At 36.1% G+C, this 17,916-nt stretch overlaps 1 protein-coding gene across 1 annotated transcript in view; it reads right to left on the minus strand.

Annotated features, from left to right (window-relative positions):
* Positions 1 to 231: 231 nt before the first annotated feature.
* Positions 232 to 17,916, minus strand: part of AGPS (alkylglycerone phosphate synthase) — a 55,104-nt gene continuing 37,419 nt past the window's right edge. Inside the window, exons 14-20 of the mRNA XM_075756562.1 lie at positions 15,604 to 15,716; positions 13,878 to 13,947; positions 12,834 to 12,895; positions 11,197 to 11,286; positions 10,666 to 10,765; positions 8,829 to 8,886; positions 232 to 530 (exon numbers count right to left, since the gene is read on the minus strand). Of these exons, the coding sequence (XP_075612677.1) occupies positions 409 to 530; positions 8,829 to 8,886; positions 10,666 to 10,765; positions 11,197 to 11,286; positions 12,834 to 12,895; positions 13,878 to 13,947; positions 15,604 to 15,716 (615 nt within the window). The 3' untranslated portion in view covers positions 232 to 408. The remainder of the gene's footprint in view (positions 531 to 8,828; positions 8,887 to 10,665; positions 10,766 to 11,196; positions 11,287 to 12,833; positions 12,896 to 13,877; positions 13,948 to 15,603; positions 15,717 to 17,916) is intronic.

Raw genomic sequence — 17,916 nt, forward strand, 5'->3', positions numbered from 1 at the left:
ACAAGGCTGGGCTGAGCAGCTGCTTCTGTAGAACACACTGTTGTCACTCTCTGTTCTCCTTGCAGGGGATGCTTTAGTAAGAAACATCTGGCAGCATCCAGCATTGAAAATACTGTCAGCTGTGTTGCCTAACCAAACTTGGAAAACCAAATTTGCATTTCCTGGTTGGTAATACACTTTGTGCCCAGTGGGTTAAGAGCATTGTAAGTAAAAATCCATAAACATTAAGAGTGATGTTTACACTTTATTGGGGGAGGGGGGGAAGGGGTGGCAAAAAAAAATCAAAGTTACTAGTTTTTAAAGTTTAGTCTATGTTATATTTGATTACTGGGATATCAATACAATGAAAGTGGAGGAATTTCAACAGTAATTTTGAAGAAGTTTTAGTACATCATGTTGTGCAGGGCTTTATAAAAGATTTTTGTTTCCAAAGATGTTATTGGGGTCCACATATTCTTTAACAGATCTCAGCATTCCCAGGCCAACATCAGAGATGCTCTCCTTCATCCAGCACTTCCGCAATTTGCCTACTGGAAAAACAAAAACAAAGTGTTTCAATATATGGCAGGATTCTAGGAGCCAATCAATCTTGTGACCATGAATGAATAAACACTGTGTGATAAATGCTTTTATTCAAAAATGAGAAATGTTTTGCTTTATTTGATTTATTGAGCCCACCAGACTATCAAGCTCATTAAGCTCAGCATACTCCCAGAGGAAGACTGTGTTCCACACTGTCTACTTTCTTTAGAAACTATGAAATTTAGATGAAGCTTAGGCTGAAATCACATGTTCTATTAAAATAGGGAATTGGTAGTAAGTTTTAAAAAGCCAAACTCATTTTAATTAGGGAACTGAAGAGGAGATTATTAAAAGACAGAACTCTATACCTCTTGATTGCTTTAAAGTAAAAGCAGAACTCAAACTTAAAACCATCTTGGTTTAAATAGCAAAAATTTGTTTTCTAAGGAGAAGGCTTAAAGCCTAATTTTTAAATCAAGAAAATAACTTATTTCATTTAAGAATTTTTACATGCACTCATAATTGCTCCTATACCATTACACAAGGGCTTCGTTTCCCATGTAAAGATAGATATTTACAACATATACCAAATACAAAGCAAAGCTGAAACACCAGCCATTTAAGAACTCATTTCACTAGTCTCACAATAGTCCTGTTAAATGGCCAAGTGTTCACATACTAATTAACCAAGTCATCAACTCTGATTTAACAGATCACTCAAAATAAAGGACATTCATTAAACACACTATAGCATTTAACTTGTCAGCCTGAAACACGTGCCATTTGTCAGTATGATGCGATATAGTAAAGCTTTGAGACAGATGCTTTAAGAGTATCTGAAGCTAAATTCAAGCCATCTTTTGTGCCCTGTTCTCAGGGTAACCATCAAACTGTCATCAGAATAATAAATTACAGGGACACCTCTGGAGAACACAGTATATTTGTTTATACCTCAAGGAATATGAGCTAGTCACAATGCCAACTGAAAAAGCAAGTAATGTGAGAAAATGAAATTTGCAGTTTGCTAGAAAACAACTATTAGCAGCATGCATGTCAAGAGCAAAGATCCTAACTGAAGGACAAAAGAATTTGTCATGTGGTAGGACCTGTGGTTGTATTTTGCAGCCCAGCTCAAGAAAAAAAAATCCCCATCTGTAAATATACCATCACTACAATGTGACTGTCTGAGCAAGTTGATGTAGTTAATTTTATCAGGGGATACTTAATATTACTACTACATTAAAAAAATTCATAGATGTGGCTTGACCATCACCTCAAGTCACTCACATTGGCTCTTACACAAGCAGCTGAAGAACAGTCATTACCATTCTCAACTGTTATCTGTAATATAGTTTCAGTGAATGTGTCCTGTGGTTATGGATGTAATTGTCCTGAAAAGACTGCAAACAACTGCTCCAACAAGATGGAGCACATTAGAATCACAGCAGGATGCCCAACAGCTAGCATGCCTGCCTCTTTTACACCTCCACTAATAATGCAATTCCACAAGGAACTGAACTACTGTCTGAGCAGCACCAAACAGTCGTTGCATATTTAATGAAGTCGCTCACCAAGTGCTGGAAAACAGAAGGTGCTTGGAGTGCATCATTAGTTCTGTCAAAGCGATAATTTACACATCTATCTTGTCAAATTTTCTATGGTTTATACTTTTGCAATAATAAATCTAACATACATTTGATTAGTGAACTGGAAAGAAAAAAAGCTGTACTACAGTTACCAGCAGTCCTTCACAAACATGTTCAATGAAAAGATTTTAACCCCTTGATAACAGTAGGTTGAGGCTCTGCTCCTATTCTTCATGTCAGTAAGATATACATGAATTTTTTAGCTACTCAAGTTTTCATATTAGAGTTAAAAAGAATTGAAGCAATCTTGATCTTCGAATTCTAAGCTGGTCCATCTGATTAAATGGAAAATAGACCAAGTGAAGGAAAGGCTCTGTGCAGATGAGAGCACCATTTAGAAACACAATGTTTATATTTGTTTCACTTCAGGTTAGTGCTGCCCTGTAAGTATTCTGTTTCTCCTCCATAGGACAATCCAATTAGCTTCAAGGATGAGAAGGGAAAAGCAGAAACAAAATGCTATAATAGTGAGAGACATTACCATGAACACAAAACCATTTCCAAGTAGCAAAGTTGCTTAACTCCACTCTAAGCCTAGCCAAAGAACAACTTTGGGTCAAGGAAGCCTTGACTTCCCTCAACAATAACAGATCTCAGTTAAGCCTGATCTTACCATGGACTAGAGCAAACCACCTTTCCGTTTCTAGCCTAGAGAAAGTAGGCTTTTTAGTTTTAGGCCTAGATGATGTTATTTATACAGAACTGACACGAGACAGTGGACAGAACCAGATTTTAACCAGGCATCTACCACTTACAGGCTCTCAGCCTGGTATACTGTTCTCAATTAAAAACAGATCAAATTCACCTGATTCTATATACAACATCATAACATTATCAATAATGTTCTCAAGACAGCATAACATTGTACAATCAATTTGTAGTAGCTTAACAAGTCATTACTTGTCAACTCAGCTATACACACACCATTACACACACAATCCTTGTTGCCCCAACTGGAAACAAATACAGCCCTTCCTTCTTGCATCTTCTTTCTCTGAAGACACCTAATCTTACATCTTAATTATCCAAGATGTAAATGGAACAGAATTAGTTTTCAAGTTTTACAAGTAGCAAGTGCCCTGTTCCTGAGGGGTGCTAAGCAATTTAATGCCTTAAAACATTGACTGCTAGGAAGCCACAAGTCTTCAATCTGAAACCCAGCCTATTACATAGAGTACAAGCACCCAAGCATGACAGAGTCTACTTCATACAAAGTACTTCAGACAAGAAAGTCAAGAAGCATGTTCAGCATCAACTCTCAAAGTCCAACACCAATTTCACTTCTGCAGTATTTTCAAGTTTTATCATTATAGTCCATGTATGAAAGAAAAACATGTGAGCTAGATAAGTAACTTTTTCTCAGTTCTGACACATGCTGGTCCAGCCCCTAGCTGGTTTCATTAGAAGAGTTGTGCATGCTTCCAGTGCCTTTTTAATCTGTTAGGGAATAAAGTACACTTTTGTATAGTGCAACCATACTCCTCCTGTAAAGCCCACCCTTTGAAAAAACCAAACATGCACTGACATCATAATCTCTGCCAAAAGTGACAACAGTTTCCCACGTGCATGGTTTTTCACAGAGAATTGTATTAGATGAACAGCACATACTTGCTGGCCACAGAGAAGGTAAAATGGGAGTACAGGTCTCCTAGCCTATAAAGGCTACACTTGCTCATCTTTGAAAATGCATCTGGATGGCTGCAAAAAAAAAATTTATCTGCTAAGGATGGAGCTAGCAAATAGCAGGCAGCAATTGGTTTTCTCACTTTTGGAATACGTGCACTTGGGCACAAATGAACAGTCTTGAAATGAAAGTTTTAGTGTAGCTGATGGATCCCAGGAATAACTCTACACCCATGTAGAACAGACTTATAGCAGTGTGTGATCCTAGTGTAAATAGGCTCTAGTGGCACTGCTCATGGCCCCATACTTCACCTGCTCCAGCTCTTTCTACTTAGAGGGACAGTTATTGCAGAACAGCTCTGCAAGAGGAGAAGCAGTAACAGGTCAGGAGGATGAGGCTCTTCCAGCTGTTGCAGGCTCTTCCTGAAGCTGGCTGTCTATACAGAATGCATCTCTCTGCTCCTAGAAATTGCTTAATGGGTTATTACTCTTCCAGAGAGAACTCTGCAATACTGAGAAAGCTCAGTGCTTTAATCGAATACTGTGGTAATGCTGGAGTATACTGGACCAATGTACCTAAAGTCTACTACGTAATTAACATTTACCATCACCATAACATCTGGCACATTTTCACTTGATATCTAGACAACTTAAGTACTTTCAAGTTCTGTGTTGATGAATCAGAAAGTCCTTTTCATTTATTTGCGGGCAAATACACTGAAGATGACCATTAAGACTTCAATGGACCAAGGAGGAAGATACAACTGCATTATTATATTATTTCACATGAGGTTACTCCATGTCTAACAAATGCCATAGTTTAAACTCCTAATCAGCAGAGCAAGCTCTAGGTTTAAGATTAAAGCGTGATCAGTCTCTAGTGCTTAACTTAAAAGTAAGAAGATATTTTTCCTGTGTAGAGGAGAAAAGAATATGTTCAACTCCTGTAAGGGAATTTTATAATTCCAGATTTTGTAGTTTCTGTGGGTTAATTACTGCAGTGTATAGCTTAAGCCACAGCCTCTTAATGATGCCAAAGAACTGCAATGTCAAACATGTAGATGAATGCAAATAAGGCATATCAAGGTGTTGGGTTTTTTTTTTTTTTTGAGGAGTTTGTTTTCAGTTTTGTTGCTTGGTTTTAGGCTTTTGTTTGGTTTAGGGTTTTGTTGTTTGGGTTTTGTTTGTTGTGGGGTTTCTGTTTGTTTGGGTTTTTCCTATATAAACTGCCAGGAAATTGATACTATACCTAAACCTGTGGAGCCTGGGCTACATTAACCTTTATTCTAGTCAATCTGTCTAGAAAATGGATGAAAATTAGTTCTGTATGTTAAGTGACTAAATGGGGGTATTTTCCTCAAATCCACAAGCTGATAATTGTTTCCTTAAGTAACCAGTTTCAGCTAGAATAGTCCCTGCAAGGGAAACAAGCTATCATTAATTTTTACACTGTTCCTTAGTTTTACATGGGTGTTTAGCTTGCTAATACAGAAGGGATCAGGCCCAAGTCCAGCCAGCTCCCTTCTGATGCTGTACCCCAAAGGGGTGATAGTTGTATACTCCTGATACTTCCTCAACACGTGTTGTTTTACATATACAAAAAAAGCATGTATTGTATGAAACAGGAATTCAGAAAAGCAAGGTACAACACATCATATGGTTGGTTTAGGGCTTGCCCTAAATGATTAGAAGAATCATTTATCTAAACCTGAACTTGTATCTACAAGAAATTGTCATTCCTAATGCTGCTTTTTAAATGTTAAGTTTCTAGAAGCTGTGGCTCTAGCAACCCTTACTTAAATGACTCTCAAATCAAAAGATACTCACTGGCCAGAAAAGCGGAAGGATCAAAGCCATGTTCAAAGATGTGCACTATCCCTTTCTAAGTGTAGGACATAGTCAAGGCAAAAACTATAATCAACACTAAAATCTCATGTAGGAAATGAAGACACAGAATGCTACAACTAGGATACTTAATTCCTGAATACCGTTGAAAAACTTCTACTAAGTCAAAAATTATGTCACAGCATTAGTTGAAAGGGACAAAGGAGGCATAAGAAACCACTTCAAAGTCAAACACTAAAAACTACTTTAAAACCACTAAGAAGCTTTTCAGCAGTTCATTCACAAAAAGTTTAGTCAGAAACAGACCTACCATATTTAGGTAGTAGACTGCTAGGATCATTAAAAAAATTCCGATAACCTCCTCTATAAAGATCAATTTCTGATGCACTGGAGAATGGCTGAATTCCCCCTGTGTAAGAAGTGGCTATCTGATCAGCTATGCATTTTGGGTGTATTTTTATAGCAAGACATGCATCTCAGATTCTTCCTAAGTGTAAATTCTATTCATTACATAATCCAGAAACATTATCAAGTGTTAAATACTAATATTAAAGTAGCAAAACCATTCCTGACACTCACCAATTAGATTTAAGTATTTGAAAGTCAAGAGTGAGAAAGACTTCAAAAAGAAAAGAGAATTTGATTAAAAGGACAAAGTCATTTAAGTTGCAGTATCATAGAAATGATATCCAGATTTATAAAACCAAAAAACCTGGATATTCTACCCCAAAATACAAGTAATTGTTACATTGGAAGGATAAATTACCTAGATGTGTATGTCTGGCTTTGCTACAGCTTCTTGTGTTTATGAGATGCCTGCTGTACAAGGCTGGTATTGATATACTTCTGCAATTTCTTTGTTGGAATGTTATTGTTGTTACATATTGCAAGGTGTGATCTTTAAGGTAATCCATTAACAAATAAAGAAGTTATGCTTCTTATAAGTTTTAAGTCTGAAAATTCATTGGGGGAATTCATTGGAATTCATCTAAAAAGCCATCAGGATTGCTACCTTTAGTGTGTCTTGGCTAAAGTTACAGTATTTTTCATTAACCTGGAGGGAGGGGAGGAGAGAAGAGATGCTGAGATTAAAATAAAAACCAAAGTAAAGTATTTCTGAAGTTACTCTTCATAAAAAATATCACGATTTCAGTTCTCACTGTAGATTGTAGATACCTGCAGTTAGTGCTTCTGCAGATGTGAAGTAATTTAGAGCTTTACACATTTTAAACTGTCATATATGACTACTTCTTCACGCAAGGAGCATATGAAGATTGACTTAAGCAGCCTTTGTATTTCCTATAGCCTCAAGTCCCAGACTACATCTGTTTTCTTTGATACACAAAACCGGAGTTAAAATAGCTCCATTTATCACAGTGTGATTGTAGGCAGACAAACCAGCCTGTCTGTTTCCAGATACCAAAAACAACTGTTATTAATCACAATTACAAGACAAATACTAAAAAAAATTGCACCAGTATTTTCTTTTACCCCACACAATAGACAAGTCCTAGCAGTGCTAAGAGTGGCAAGACCTGAAGGTCAGTAAATAAAACTGATAACATTTAGGCTAAACCTCAGCATCACATCTACTAAGCACTGAGGAAAAATGGATCTTTAATATCGTACACCATGAACTGCCAGACAAAAGCATTCAAAGCACAAAATATTTATCAGTATAAGAGGCAGTCATGCATACAACAGGAGCATAAGAAATCTAACAGAAGCCAACTTTTCAATATCTCTGGAGTCAGAAAGTTCAAGTATACAAGGATTTGAAAACACTACATAAGGTTTTTTTTCCTTGTTCAACATATGCTGTAAGCAAGGTTTCATATGGTGAGGGCAAATACATCCAAACATGTGACAAGCTCCAGCTGCATGCAAGTTAATGGATGAAATGCTAGTCACAGTAAAATACAGCTGCCACAGCAGGGGAGAGCACAATAGTACATCAAGGGGGTAATTCTACATCCCATATGTGAGAATTGACCAGTCCACTATACCACCATATTAAAGATTTAATCATAAGATAAGAGCATATTAAACAAGAAATACTGAAACTGTTTTCACTAATGTTATCACCTACACATCTTACAATATCCTGATATTACTCAAGCAGAGTCCATTTCAGTTTCTATCAAAGTTGGGCTGTTTTCAGACATCTTAGTTAAAAGTTTCAAGTCCAGTAAGTCACCAACACGTTTTAAAGCACAGCTTCTGCCCTTCAGTTTTCCCTACACAAACTTTTTAAGTAGTACAAAATTTTAATCTAGTTTTAAACCACTAGACTTCCTCCTCTTTGCTCTTATTTCTGTGGCCAGACAATGCCCCAAGAGAGTAGAGAGAAGAAATGCATTAAGTTAACCTGCTCAAAGAAGCTAGCTACACAAATCAAACCAACTTCACAAGTCTTCCTTGACATCCAAGTTTACAGCATTATACAGGACACATGCAATCAAATTAAACTATCTGAATATGCAGGAAAAGCATATGTAAAGTATCAGGTACATGAAGTATCACTTATACATGGCACTGGCTCTTAAACTTAATATTAAAGCACAAAATAGCTTGCAAAGATGCTAGTAACTCAGGACAAGTAATTCCCAACTCAGAGAAGAAAATGAATAGTCAGAAGTTAGCAGACACCAAGCTAGTAATATCAATACTTATATAACATCAATTATGCAACAAATGGTAGATTGCAACATAACCCAGTTTAAAGTCACTAGCTCTTTCATGCACATACTTTCATTAAGTGCTCTGGAATGAGCGCTAACAGCATCCACCTAGTCACAAGGGATACTAAACTGTCTTAAAACTGAAACTCTCATTTGAGGTCTTTGTAATGAATATACCTCTACACAAGGTTCAGTAGAAGCTGCTTAAGACAAACTGATCAACTACATTTTCAGGTTCTCAGCCTGTAGACCTCCTATCAAAGGTTTGAAGCTGGTACTCATAAATATACCACATTGTGTGACTTTGATATCAAGCAAACCAGGTCTAGGGACACTTCCCCAGAAAGTCTGGCAAACAGGTAAAAAGTTTCTAGAAAAGAATGCCAGGAGATTCCTGCCAGTAATTTCAATTAATGCCTGTGAAATATTTTCCCCAGATCTATTACACACTAATTTATGTACTCATGAATATTTAGCAGTATCAATTAAATTAATATGCTGAGAACACTACCTCCATGGTGATGTGACAGACTTCCTCCATTGGCAAGTATTTCTTCTCTAGCAGCCCTCTAAATGAGAAAGATAAGGTATTTATTCAATAGCAAAGGCACAAGATGTTTGTTTTTAGTGAAATGCTTGCTATCGTACTCATTTACACAGGTGTATGAAAAGTTTCACAAGTCATTATGGTCCAAAATACAGGCAAACATTTTCATTCAAGTCTGCAGATAAATGGAAGTGGAGATTTTCCAAATAAACATTAATCAAAGCCAAGACATTTAAAATGGCATCTGTTAAAACAAATTTATTATTCCTGAACAGAATATTCTGGATCACTTCTCCCTTGCCAAAACAAGAATAGTCTAGTCACTGGGATGCTCATCTGGAAGAAGGTTAAGTGACTACTGAAAAGAAATATTGCAATAAAGAAGTTTGAAAACAGGGTCTCCAGAGTGATTCAAGATCCTTATTCAGACCAGAGTTTAGACCTAGATCTCCAAGATTCCAGTTGAGGAAGCGAGGTACTTTAGAACTGACAACTCTTTCATGGGTGAAATTTGTGGTAGAAAATAAAATTTAGATTTTTATGTTAATAAATATTTGAACACTTTCAAGCTCTACAATCTTCTTTCCCATTTAGCTCTGATTATGAATAGTTAGACAGCTTAGAAGGCTGTAACAAAGCTTTCCTAAGCCCAAGCACTAAATGTTTTTTCAAAAGAGTGTAGAAATAACATATATAACTATACCTATGCAGTCAGAGATTTTTTGAGTCTGCCACAGAGTGCATACACATGGTTGACAAACTCACTTTTTTTAGGTTAAATTTAGTGACCTACAATGGAACACATGCATCCAAGTGATCACACTAGTAACTAAATCAAATGAATGGTAATATGTAAGTATTAATAAAGTTTCATTAAATAAGCACTCAAGTATTACATTCTCCCATGCCCTAGATTCAACAGCACAGAAGCCTTAAAACTTGTAGATAAAACTTTACATCCACTTGCCAAGTTGAAGAGAAACTTCTAAAGAATAAGCATGAAAAGAATGATATTCTAAATAGACTATTTCTCCATAGTTCTATTAACAACTTTCTGGTGCCGAAGCTTTAGCATATGAACCAAAAAGTAGGATGAAAACCAGTTTGGTCATAGTCCTTCTATGTCTAACTATTACACCTTCAAGGTAACAAGGATATTAATTTCTCCTAACTAGGTAAGTACAGTGTTTCACCAGCCAAAGTATTAAATCAGAGAGTTATTCCAGAGCTTTTTGTAAGTGTCAAAGCAGCATACAAACTGGTCTAACACAGCAGACTTAGATCAGCACTTATCTAGGCCTAAACAGAAATAACCACCGCAGTTAATCCTCTGAAATAGCATGAGACACACCATCACATTCATTATTTCCTACATGCAGCACTATTACTAAAGCATGATCCTGGTAGTTTTACCACGTATTTTAAAGACTAATTGAGTATTAAGTGAAAGTAGCAGCTTTGTAAGTAATGGAAACAAGGAAATCTTGTTTCCCATGGATTTGGGTTTTTTGGTTTCTGCCATCCAAGAACAAACTCCAGTTCAAGCTTTTCTGTACTTTAATCGTAAGTATTCATTTATTGATGTTTATAATAGTCACCTTGCAATCCTTCCTCTACTTGGTGTGCTATTAGAGCACACATCTTTCCTTGGGTGCTCGTGATCAAAGCTTTACAAACAGACTTTTAAGATCTTTCCTCCAAAATTCAGTTAGCTTGGCCAATGGGTTCACTATATATTATTATTAAGGAACATCCAGCTTCTCCCCCTCCACTCCTTAACTATTGTTCTTATATACATTACCTCAATTTGTTCATAGACATGAATAGGATCACTAATTCCTCTGTAGTTAAAGGCAAAGTAGAAGTAGACACATGCACCTGCATCATAAGTCTGTGTCACCCTGTTGAAGAGAACTGCATTATAAACAAAGCTTTATGATATTAAGCTAGCCACTATGTGACATTAGACAGTTCATAAGGTTACTTATTTAAAAGGGTAGCATCTTTTTTTTTAAAATAGTTTTGTATCCTTTTTGTTTATACTTCATGAGTGACTCAATGCTATGACTGAGAATTGAAGCTCTTTAAGTCATTACACTTGACTCTTGCATATAAGAGTGTCATGGCTAATCAAGTGCTACTAATGCCTTGAATTACTCACTCTTACATGTAATCTACTTGCAGGTTAAAGAGGAAGATCAAGATTACTTGTGTTTGTAGTATCATTAATAGGTGCACTTTACTTACTAGCTAGCAAGTATAATGACCTCTGATTAGTAAGAGAACTAAGGAAAAGATTCAAGAAAAATGATTAAGTTGTTGCACAGCTTACCTGCAGGTGGAAAGAGGGGCAAACTGAACACCCTTTTCTTTGCATTCTCTTACTATCCTTTCCTTTACATTCCTACAAAGGTCCAAAACCCTGTAACAGAAGAGACATTAAAATATAAAATCTTAATATATTATTTTATACAACTTCTTAAAAAACACAACTTCAGCTTCAATAATCTTTTTTTTTTAAAGTATAATCTAATAAAACAGAAGACTGCTTTCTAGAACCAGTTTTAGGTAGCGTAGATTTTGTTCTAAGAATAAAATAGTCCTTTATCAAGACTTCACTGGTATTGCTTTTTCTGTACTGCTGAATAGCAAGCTTACTCTGAAGCACAGTTCGTAACGAAAGCTCTTTCCCGTAAGGGCTTGGAGTCAAAAGTGTTCAACAGAAAGTGGAGTTTGCCCACTTCTGTATGTCTTTACTTACTATCTCAGCAAAACAGCTTCAGATTTTTGGCAAAGTAGTTGACAAATAGAGTTCACAGAAAGCTTGAGAACTGAGGCCTTGTATACTCTGCTACCTTCGGTATGTTGCAAGGCCAAAACTGGAGATACTAGAGCTGTGCATTAGTGTGCAAGCTTGAAGTGTTATAGATTTAATATGGAAGTGAGCTATTAAACCTTGTCATAAGCCATACTTATTTGACTTGCTTTTTTTTCCTTCCAGGGCAGGCTCAAGAGCATCCAAAGTGCTAGAACAATTGAAAGAAATCACTGGTTTTTCAAATGACCCTTTCTTTAGTTATATGTTCTTCCATGAAGGTCTGCTATACTATTCAGATTTTTAAGACATTTCACAGTTTTAGAACTACTTTGCAGACTGAGAAGGAATACACAAGAGAAATTTATCTATTTAGTGAATAAACAAGTAAAGCTAAATATTCAACTATCTTCAGTCAGGAACAGGGTAACTGATTGATTTGTAGAAAATTACATAGTTCTTGTGAGTCAAAGTAGAAAAAGTTTTTGAAAGCATTTGCTTTGGTGAGCACAATTTCAAGTATTTTCTTAAGTTCTTAGATAAAAAGTCATTCTCTCCTGAAACAAGGGAGAGGCAAAACAAATTGGTGACTAAGCAGTTAGCATACTTCAAGATCTATAACGTAAAATAAAGAGCAATTTTGCTTTAAAGTTGTCCTCAAATTTTAAAAAGATTTATCTAGGGCAAAAGCTATCTTTTCCGTTCTTTCCTTTCCCTGCATTACTGGGGAAAGAAAAAACCCTATATTTAAATATATTTAAATAATTTTTTTTATCTTCACTATGAACTTTTGTTTGAAATATACTGCCGATCCCACACATGTGGCTGCTCATCACACAATACAGTTATTGTCACCATTGTCCAGCTTCCTAAACTGGGCAATTTCAAGTCCTGAGTTTGTTACAGTAAGTTAACCTAAGCAGAAATATTACTGAATGCTTGCCTACATTGCATTTACAAAATTCTGATATGTAATTTAGTAGCACCTTTCACAAGAACTCACAGGTGCAAGACTTGAGGGACATCAGGGAGCCTCCAATACACATAAGGCCTAAATTAAATTAAGTTCCCCCATGAGCAAGCATGAGTTCAGAATTGCATAAAACTTGTACTCGATTTCATTCAAATTATTCTTAGGAATAATCACAGTTTACCTATCCCAAGGAACAGATGTCTCAAATGATTCTCCTATTACATAGTAATCCAGGCCCAGGTCCTAATAAATAGCAAAAGGAAATTATCAGCAACATTCAGCGTCAACATCTGGGATTTCAGTGTATACTACACAGCTAACAGTTGAGCAACTTAGTTGGTATGAGAAAAACAGAACATCTACTTAGCAAAAACACTCACCTATCCCAGTGACATTAGTTTATAATTATGGAAAGAGGCTAGCTCTTCAAAGACACAGATGACAAACATTTTGATGTCATGGCTATAGTCAGACAAGTTGTCAGACTGCCAGTATGCCCACAGTAATCAAACATTTGTATCACTATAGCATCAAGCCAAGAGCTCCACTGTCCTAACCAATATAATACCTAGTAGAAATATTTATTTAGAATGCAGTTTCTATGTAGGTAAAGACAAACATTTTGCCTATTTTACATATAGCCTGCTGAAATAAAGGGAAATTCAGCCGTTTGTCCCTAACTACAAAAGCCAAATAAAATCTAGCACTCAGGATGTGCATACTATTCTAAAAAAAAAAACCCAAACCCTCTCTTAAACAGTAACACTAAAATTCATAAGAACAGCTGCAGCAGTTCAGACTAAAGGTCCATTTGCCTTGGAATTCTGATTTGAACCACAGCCATAAGTAGATGTCCAAAGAAGAGCAAGAGCTGAGTGAGCACATGAGTATTTCAATGCAGCCTCCAATTACATTCAACCTATAGGTTTATAACTCTGATTTGGTTTATTTAGCAGCTCCTAGTGGATTCTTCAATCCAATTTTCTCCACCCCTTATTAGGTACTATTTTTTTTTAACAAGTACATAAATTAATGTTTTTATGATGTTGTGCTGATAAAGTTCCATGAGTAAACACTGGTCACAAACCAAAGAGATACCACCTCTGGAAGAAGTTTGAGATATTATTCAAGGCAACCCGCACTTAGACTGCGGAGAAAGCATCTTCAAAAACACATCTCTATATTTTGTTATATCAATTAACAGAAGGTTCAGCAGGTGACCTACCCGAAGGTAAGCAATGACAAATGTCAGCATGTATCCTCTCTGTCCATTATCTTCTCCTGCTGCCAAGCCACTGGAATTAACAAGAATTTAATTAACATTCCAACAGTTTCCAAAAAGAATTAAAAAATAATACTTTGATAATTAAATATATGTGCAAGTTGAGCTGTCTCTAAGCTGTACTACAGTAGCTGCAAGTAGTAGGGTCTTTTCTTCACTAGAAATGAAAAGTTACTTCAGACCAGACCTTTAACTATTTGCATTTCTCTTTTCATTCCATAATCTGAAGAGAGATGAACAACAAAACATTTGATGTGATCTTAAAGTAACAGTCTTCAATCATCACAAAAGAGCAGGGGAAATAGAACTAGACATAGTGTATCCTTGATGTTCATAGGAACATGTGTAACTACATTTTTAAGTGTTAGCTTTGTGCACTTGTATGCTCATAGGTCATGAAAGCAAGACTACCAACTTAAGATCCCAAAAGTGTAAGAGATATGAACAGATAAAAAGGACACAGCACTAAAAAGAAAGAGGAAGCATTGCTTTCACTAATCTATCAAGTTAGGAGCATTATGAAAGTGTTTGTTTTTAACTATTGGTTTCTAAGAACAAGAAAGTGCTATGTATCTGAATGAGTCTTCCTAGAACCTCCTATAAATCTAAGAGGTGTGTATGGGGAAAAAATAAAATCAGACATCCTGGAGAAGGATAGAATTAAAGCATGTCAGACCAGGTTAAACTATTAAACACTTAAATAGCCTTAACTGAGCAGCACAGACCACACCAATTTTTAACAGATAAATTCCCCACCTTATCAATACACTATCTTGAAATACCAAGACACAAAAGGTTTCACAGTTGAAGTTTTTTCTTACGTACAACATTGAAATAACGCAAATGCTCTTTAATCTTAAAGAACAATGTTATTCTTATAACTGAATGTTAGCAAGTTGCTCACGTGAAATCCCACTTTTATAAGCTATTTTAAGTAGTACAATGAAAGCACAATGAAAACACAAATTTCAGAAAGGATTGCCTTGAAATGGATAAAACAATACTTATGTATATTTCAACAGTTGAGACTAATATTAGCAATAACTTTTTAAGAAAGAAAAAAGTATGTTCTTGACAAATCACACTTAATGATAGTTTTCATCAATCATGCTTAATCAAAGCAGAAGGACAGAAGCTACTTGATCATTAGTTAGCCTGCCACTCCAATGAATGTTTTCTATTCCTTTGTAAGAACAGAAAATAGTCTGTGGGACAGAAATTCCCTGCATTCTTTTACTAACCAACAACTACTTTAAGCAAGCTTCTTGTATTCACATGCTCACATCAATTCTGCAAAGCTTTAATATTACCCTGATGATTGTCTTCCCCTTCTGTAGTTAAAATAGAGTCTAGTATTGCAAAACAAGCAGCTTCCATGCCTATAAGCTATTACAAGGCTAGTTTTCATGTTAATAGCATCGATTCCATATTTAATCAAATACTTATTTGTCTCAATACACAGCTGAAATTTTTCAGTAAAGTTACCTATTAAGAGTCAGCACAAGCCATATTTATCAAAGGGAACATTCAGTAGCTAATTGATTACCGCCACTTCAAACTAGTCAATTGAGAACATACACATACAGTAATCACTGTAATACAGTAATCCTATTTTGTCCTGGATAGTTAATTCTCAGCTTCATATGAAAAAGTTCTTTGAAAAGCATACCCAAACTTGGTGGCAATATCATAGACTTGTTTTTCATGCTGAAGAACCTTCTCTCTGTCACCCTCAAAGAGCAACGTAGCTACACACAGTATGTTGGGATCAAATCCTTTAAACTACAGAGAAAGAAAACTTATTATGTCATAGCCCACATGGTAGAATACAAGCAACAAGTTTTTACTTTTCAAATATACAGTATGTGTTCTGGTTAATAAGTGGTGTTGCAACCAAGAGGAACACCTAGGGAAAGAAGTCTTTCAAAAATTTACTCCCCAAACAATCAAATTTTTCCTTGACAGGACAAACATCCACAAGCCCACTGAAATAACAGATTTTAACAGGAGAAAAAAGGTTAACAGATATAAAGCAGGATAGAAATAACAGCTGTCTAACTATGCTGAAGAAAGAAAAGGTATTAAGTGCTTTGAGCAATAGGGAGACATTTATATTCTATCAGCTAGGACTGTATTAGAGCAGGAAGATGACTGATGACTATAAGTGTCACTGCTCTCAAAATAGTTGTATCAGCAGTGTACCACAAAATTTCTACGCTGGGAAAAGCACTATGGAAGGAAAATGACTTCTAAACTTGTGGCAGGGCACATATCCCAGTGGAAATGGGGAGAAAACTATTAAAGGTTTAATAGTAATGCAGTCAAGCGATCTGTATGGCTTTGTTTCAGGCATCACAGTCAAGTGTTGTATCTTCACAACTGGTCCACAAAGAGCCTTATTGTCTTCATACCTGTTCTTAATTAATTAGCTCCAGTGAACTACCACTACTAAGCAGATTTCAGAAGGAATGGAGATGAATATAAAATTGCAGTAAAGTTTAATGACTTTCCACAGTTAAAGAAGGGTAAAAATTTATGATTTAGAACAACTGATTCTTAGTATGTATATTGACCAGCTTTTTTTTTTTTTTTTAAAGCTTTTCCCTTTCCAGTGGCATTCATCTCTTCCAGTCTCTTCTCTGCTTGTGGTAACTTGTTACTTAAACACCACGCACAATTATATGAAGTTATGTTAATAGCCAAGAGATTCAAATTCATCCTTTACGCACAACAATTATGCTAAAAAAATCCCAATTAGTTGCTATTCCTTTTAGTATTCCCTTAACTGAATAGATTAACTGTACTGGAAGTTAACTGAAGGTACCAGGAAGGTCCAACAAAATAGCAAGAAGGCAAAGTATCATGGGGTGGCTCAGTCCTCCAATGAGCTCAAATCCATATGATGAGCCCTAGAGACAGCCAAATTAGTACTTCTGAAAAGGATATTGCATCCTACCACTCCAACAAGACACCATGAAAACCACTGTGAAACAGAACAACCTCCCCAGACAAATGATCTGTCTTATCTATTAGTCTTACAAACCCAGCATAGGTAACAAACAGAAAGAAATATTGTTACTATAGTGATAAACTCCAAGGACCAGAATAAAGGTTTATTCACTGTCCCTTCTCACTGTAGAGCTACTTGTATTTCATCTAGTATTAATCCTTTCATCTGTTCTGCCATCTTTTGGCTGTAATGCTCAGGTAACACCTTATAGTTCTTTAAGATGCATTGGAGGAACTAACTATAGTGTTAACTAATAGACAAACAATACCTAGAGTATTCATGTATCAGTGAGCAGTCCCAAACTACATGAAAGAATAAACCAGAAAGACTTTGTCCCTATTCTCTTAAGTGGTATCAGTGAAACAACTACTCTGTTTGATAAAAGAATGAAGTTAGTCTGATGTGTTGTGTATTCTGGTTTATTTATTTTTTTTACAGGGAGCAATTCACAGATGAAGTAAGCATAAGATGAATTTGAGTATCTCAGTCCCACTAACACCCACAGTATCAGTCTCAGATGATTAAACTCACTCCTCTCTCTACTCCTACTTCCTGTCCCAGCTGGGAGCTTCTCTGAAGTAGCAGTTGTTCATATACACCAGGGAACTGAGTCCTGACATGAGAGGTCCAGATCGGTCACCAGCTTGGAATCTCTGCATCAGTATTACACAGTGTTTCTCTCATTTCATAACATCTTTCCTCCTGCAGAGCTGGAAGAATTGGAATTGGCATACAAAGCCCTTGGTGATACAACATCCCAAGAAGCAGCGATGCTTTGTTGCTGACTACAGAAGCAGTAGATACTGCTGACTAGGATTGTTACAAACTGACAGCAAGCTTGTTGTAAAAACCTTTACTTCTTTAGATATTCCTGCACTACAGCAGATCAGGGAGGGAAGGCAAAATAGGTTTTGGGCTGTCTCTAAACCTAATATGTATTCCCTAGCAAAAGAAGTCCCAAGACACAAGGCA

The sequence above is a fragment of the Balearica regulorum genome, chromosome 6 (genome assembly GCF_011004875.1).
Source record: "Balearica regulorum gibbericeps isolate bBalReg1 chromosome 6, bBalReg1.pri, whole genome shotgun sequence".
Classification (NCBI taxonomy): domain Eukaryota; kingdom Metazoa; phylum Chordata; class Aves; order Gruiformes; family Gruidae; genus Balearica; species Balearica regulorum.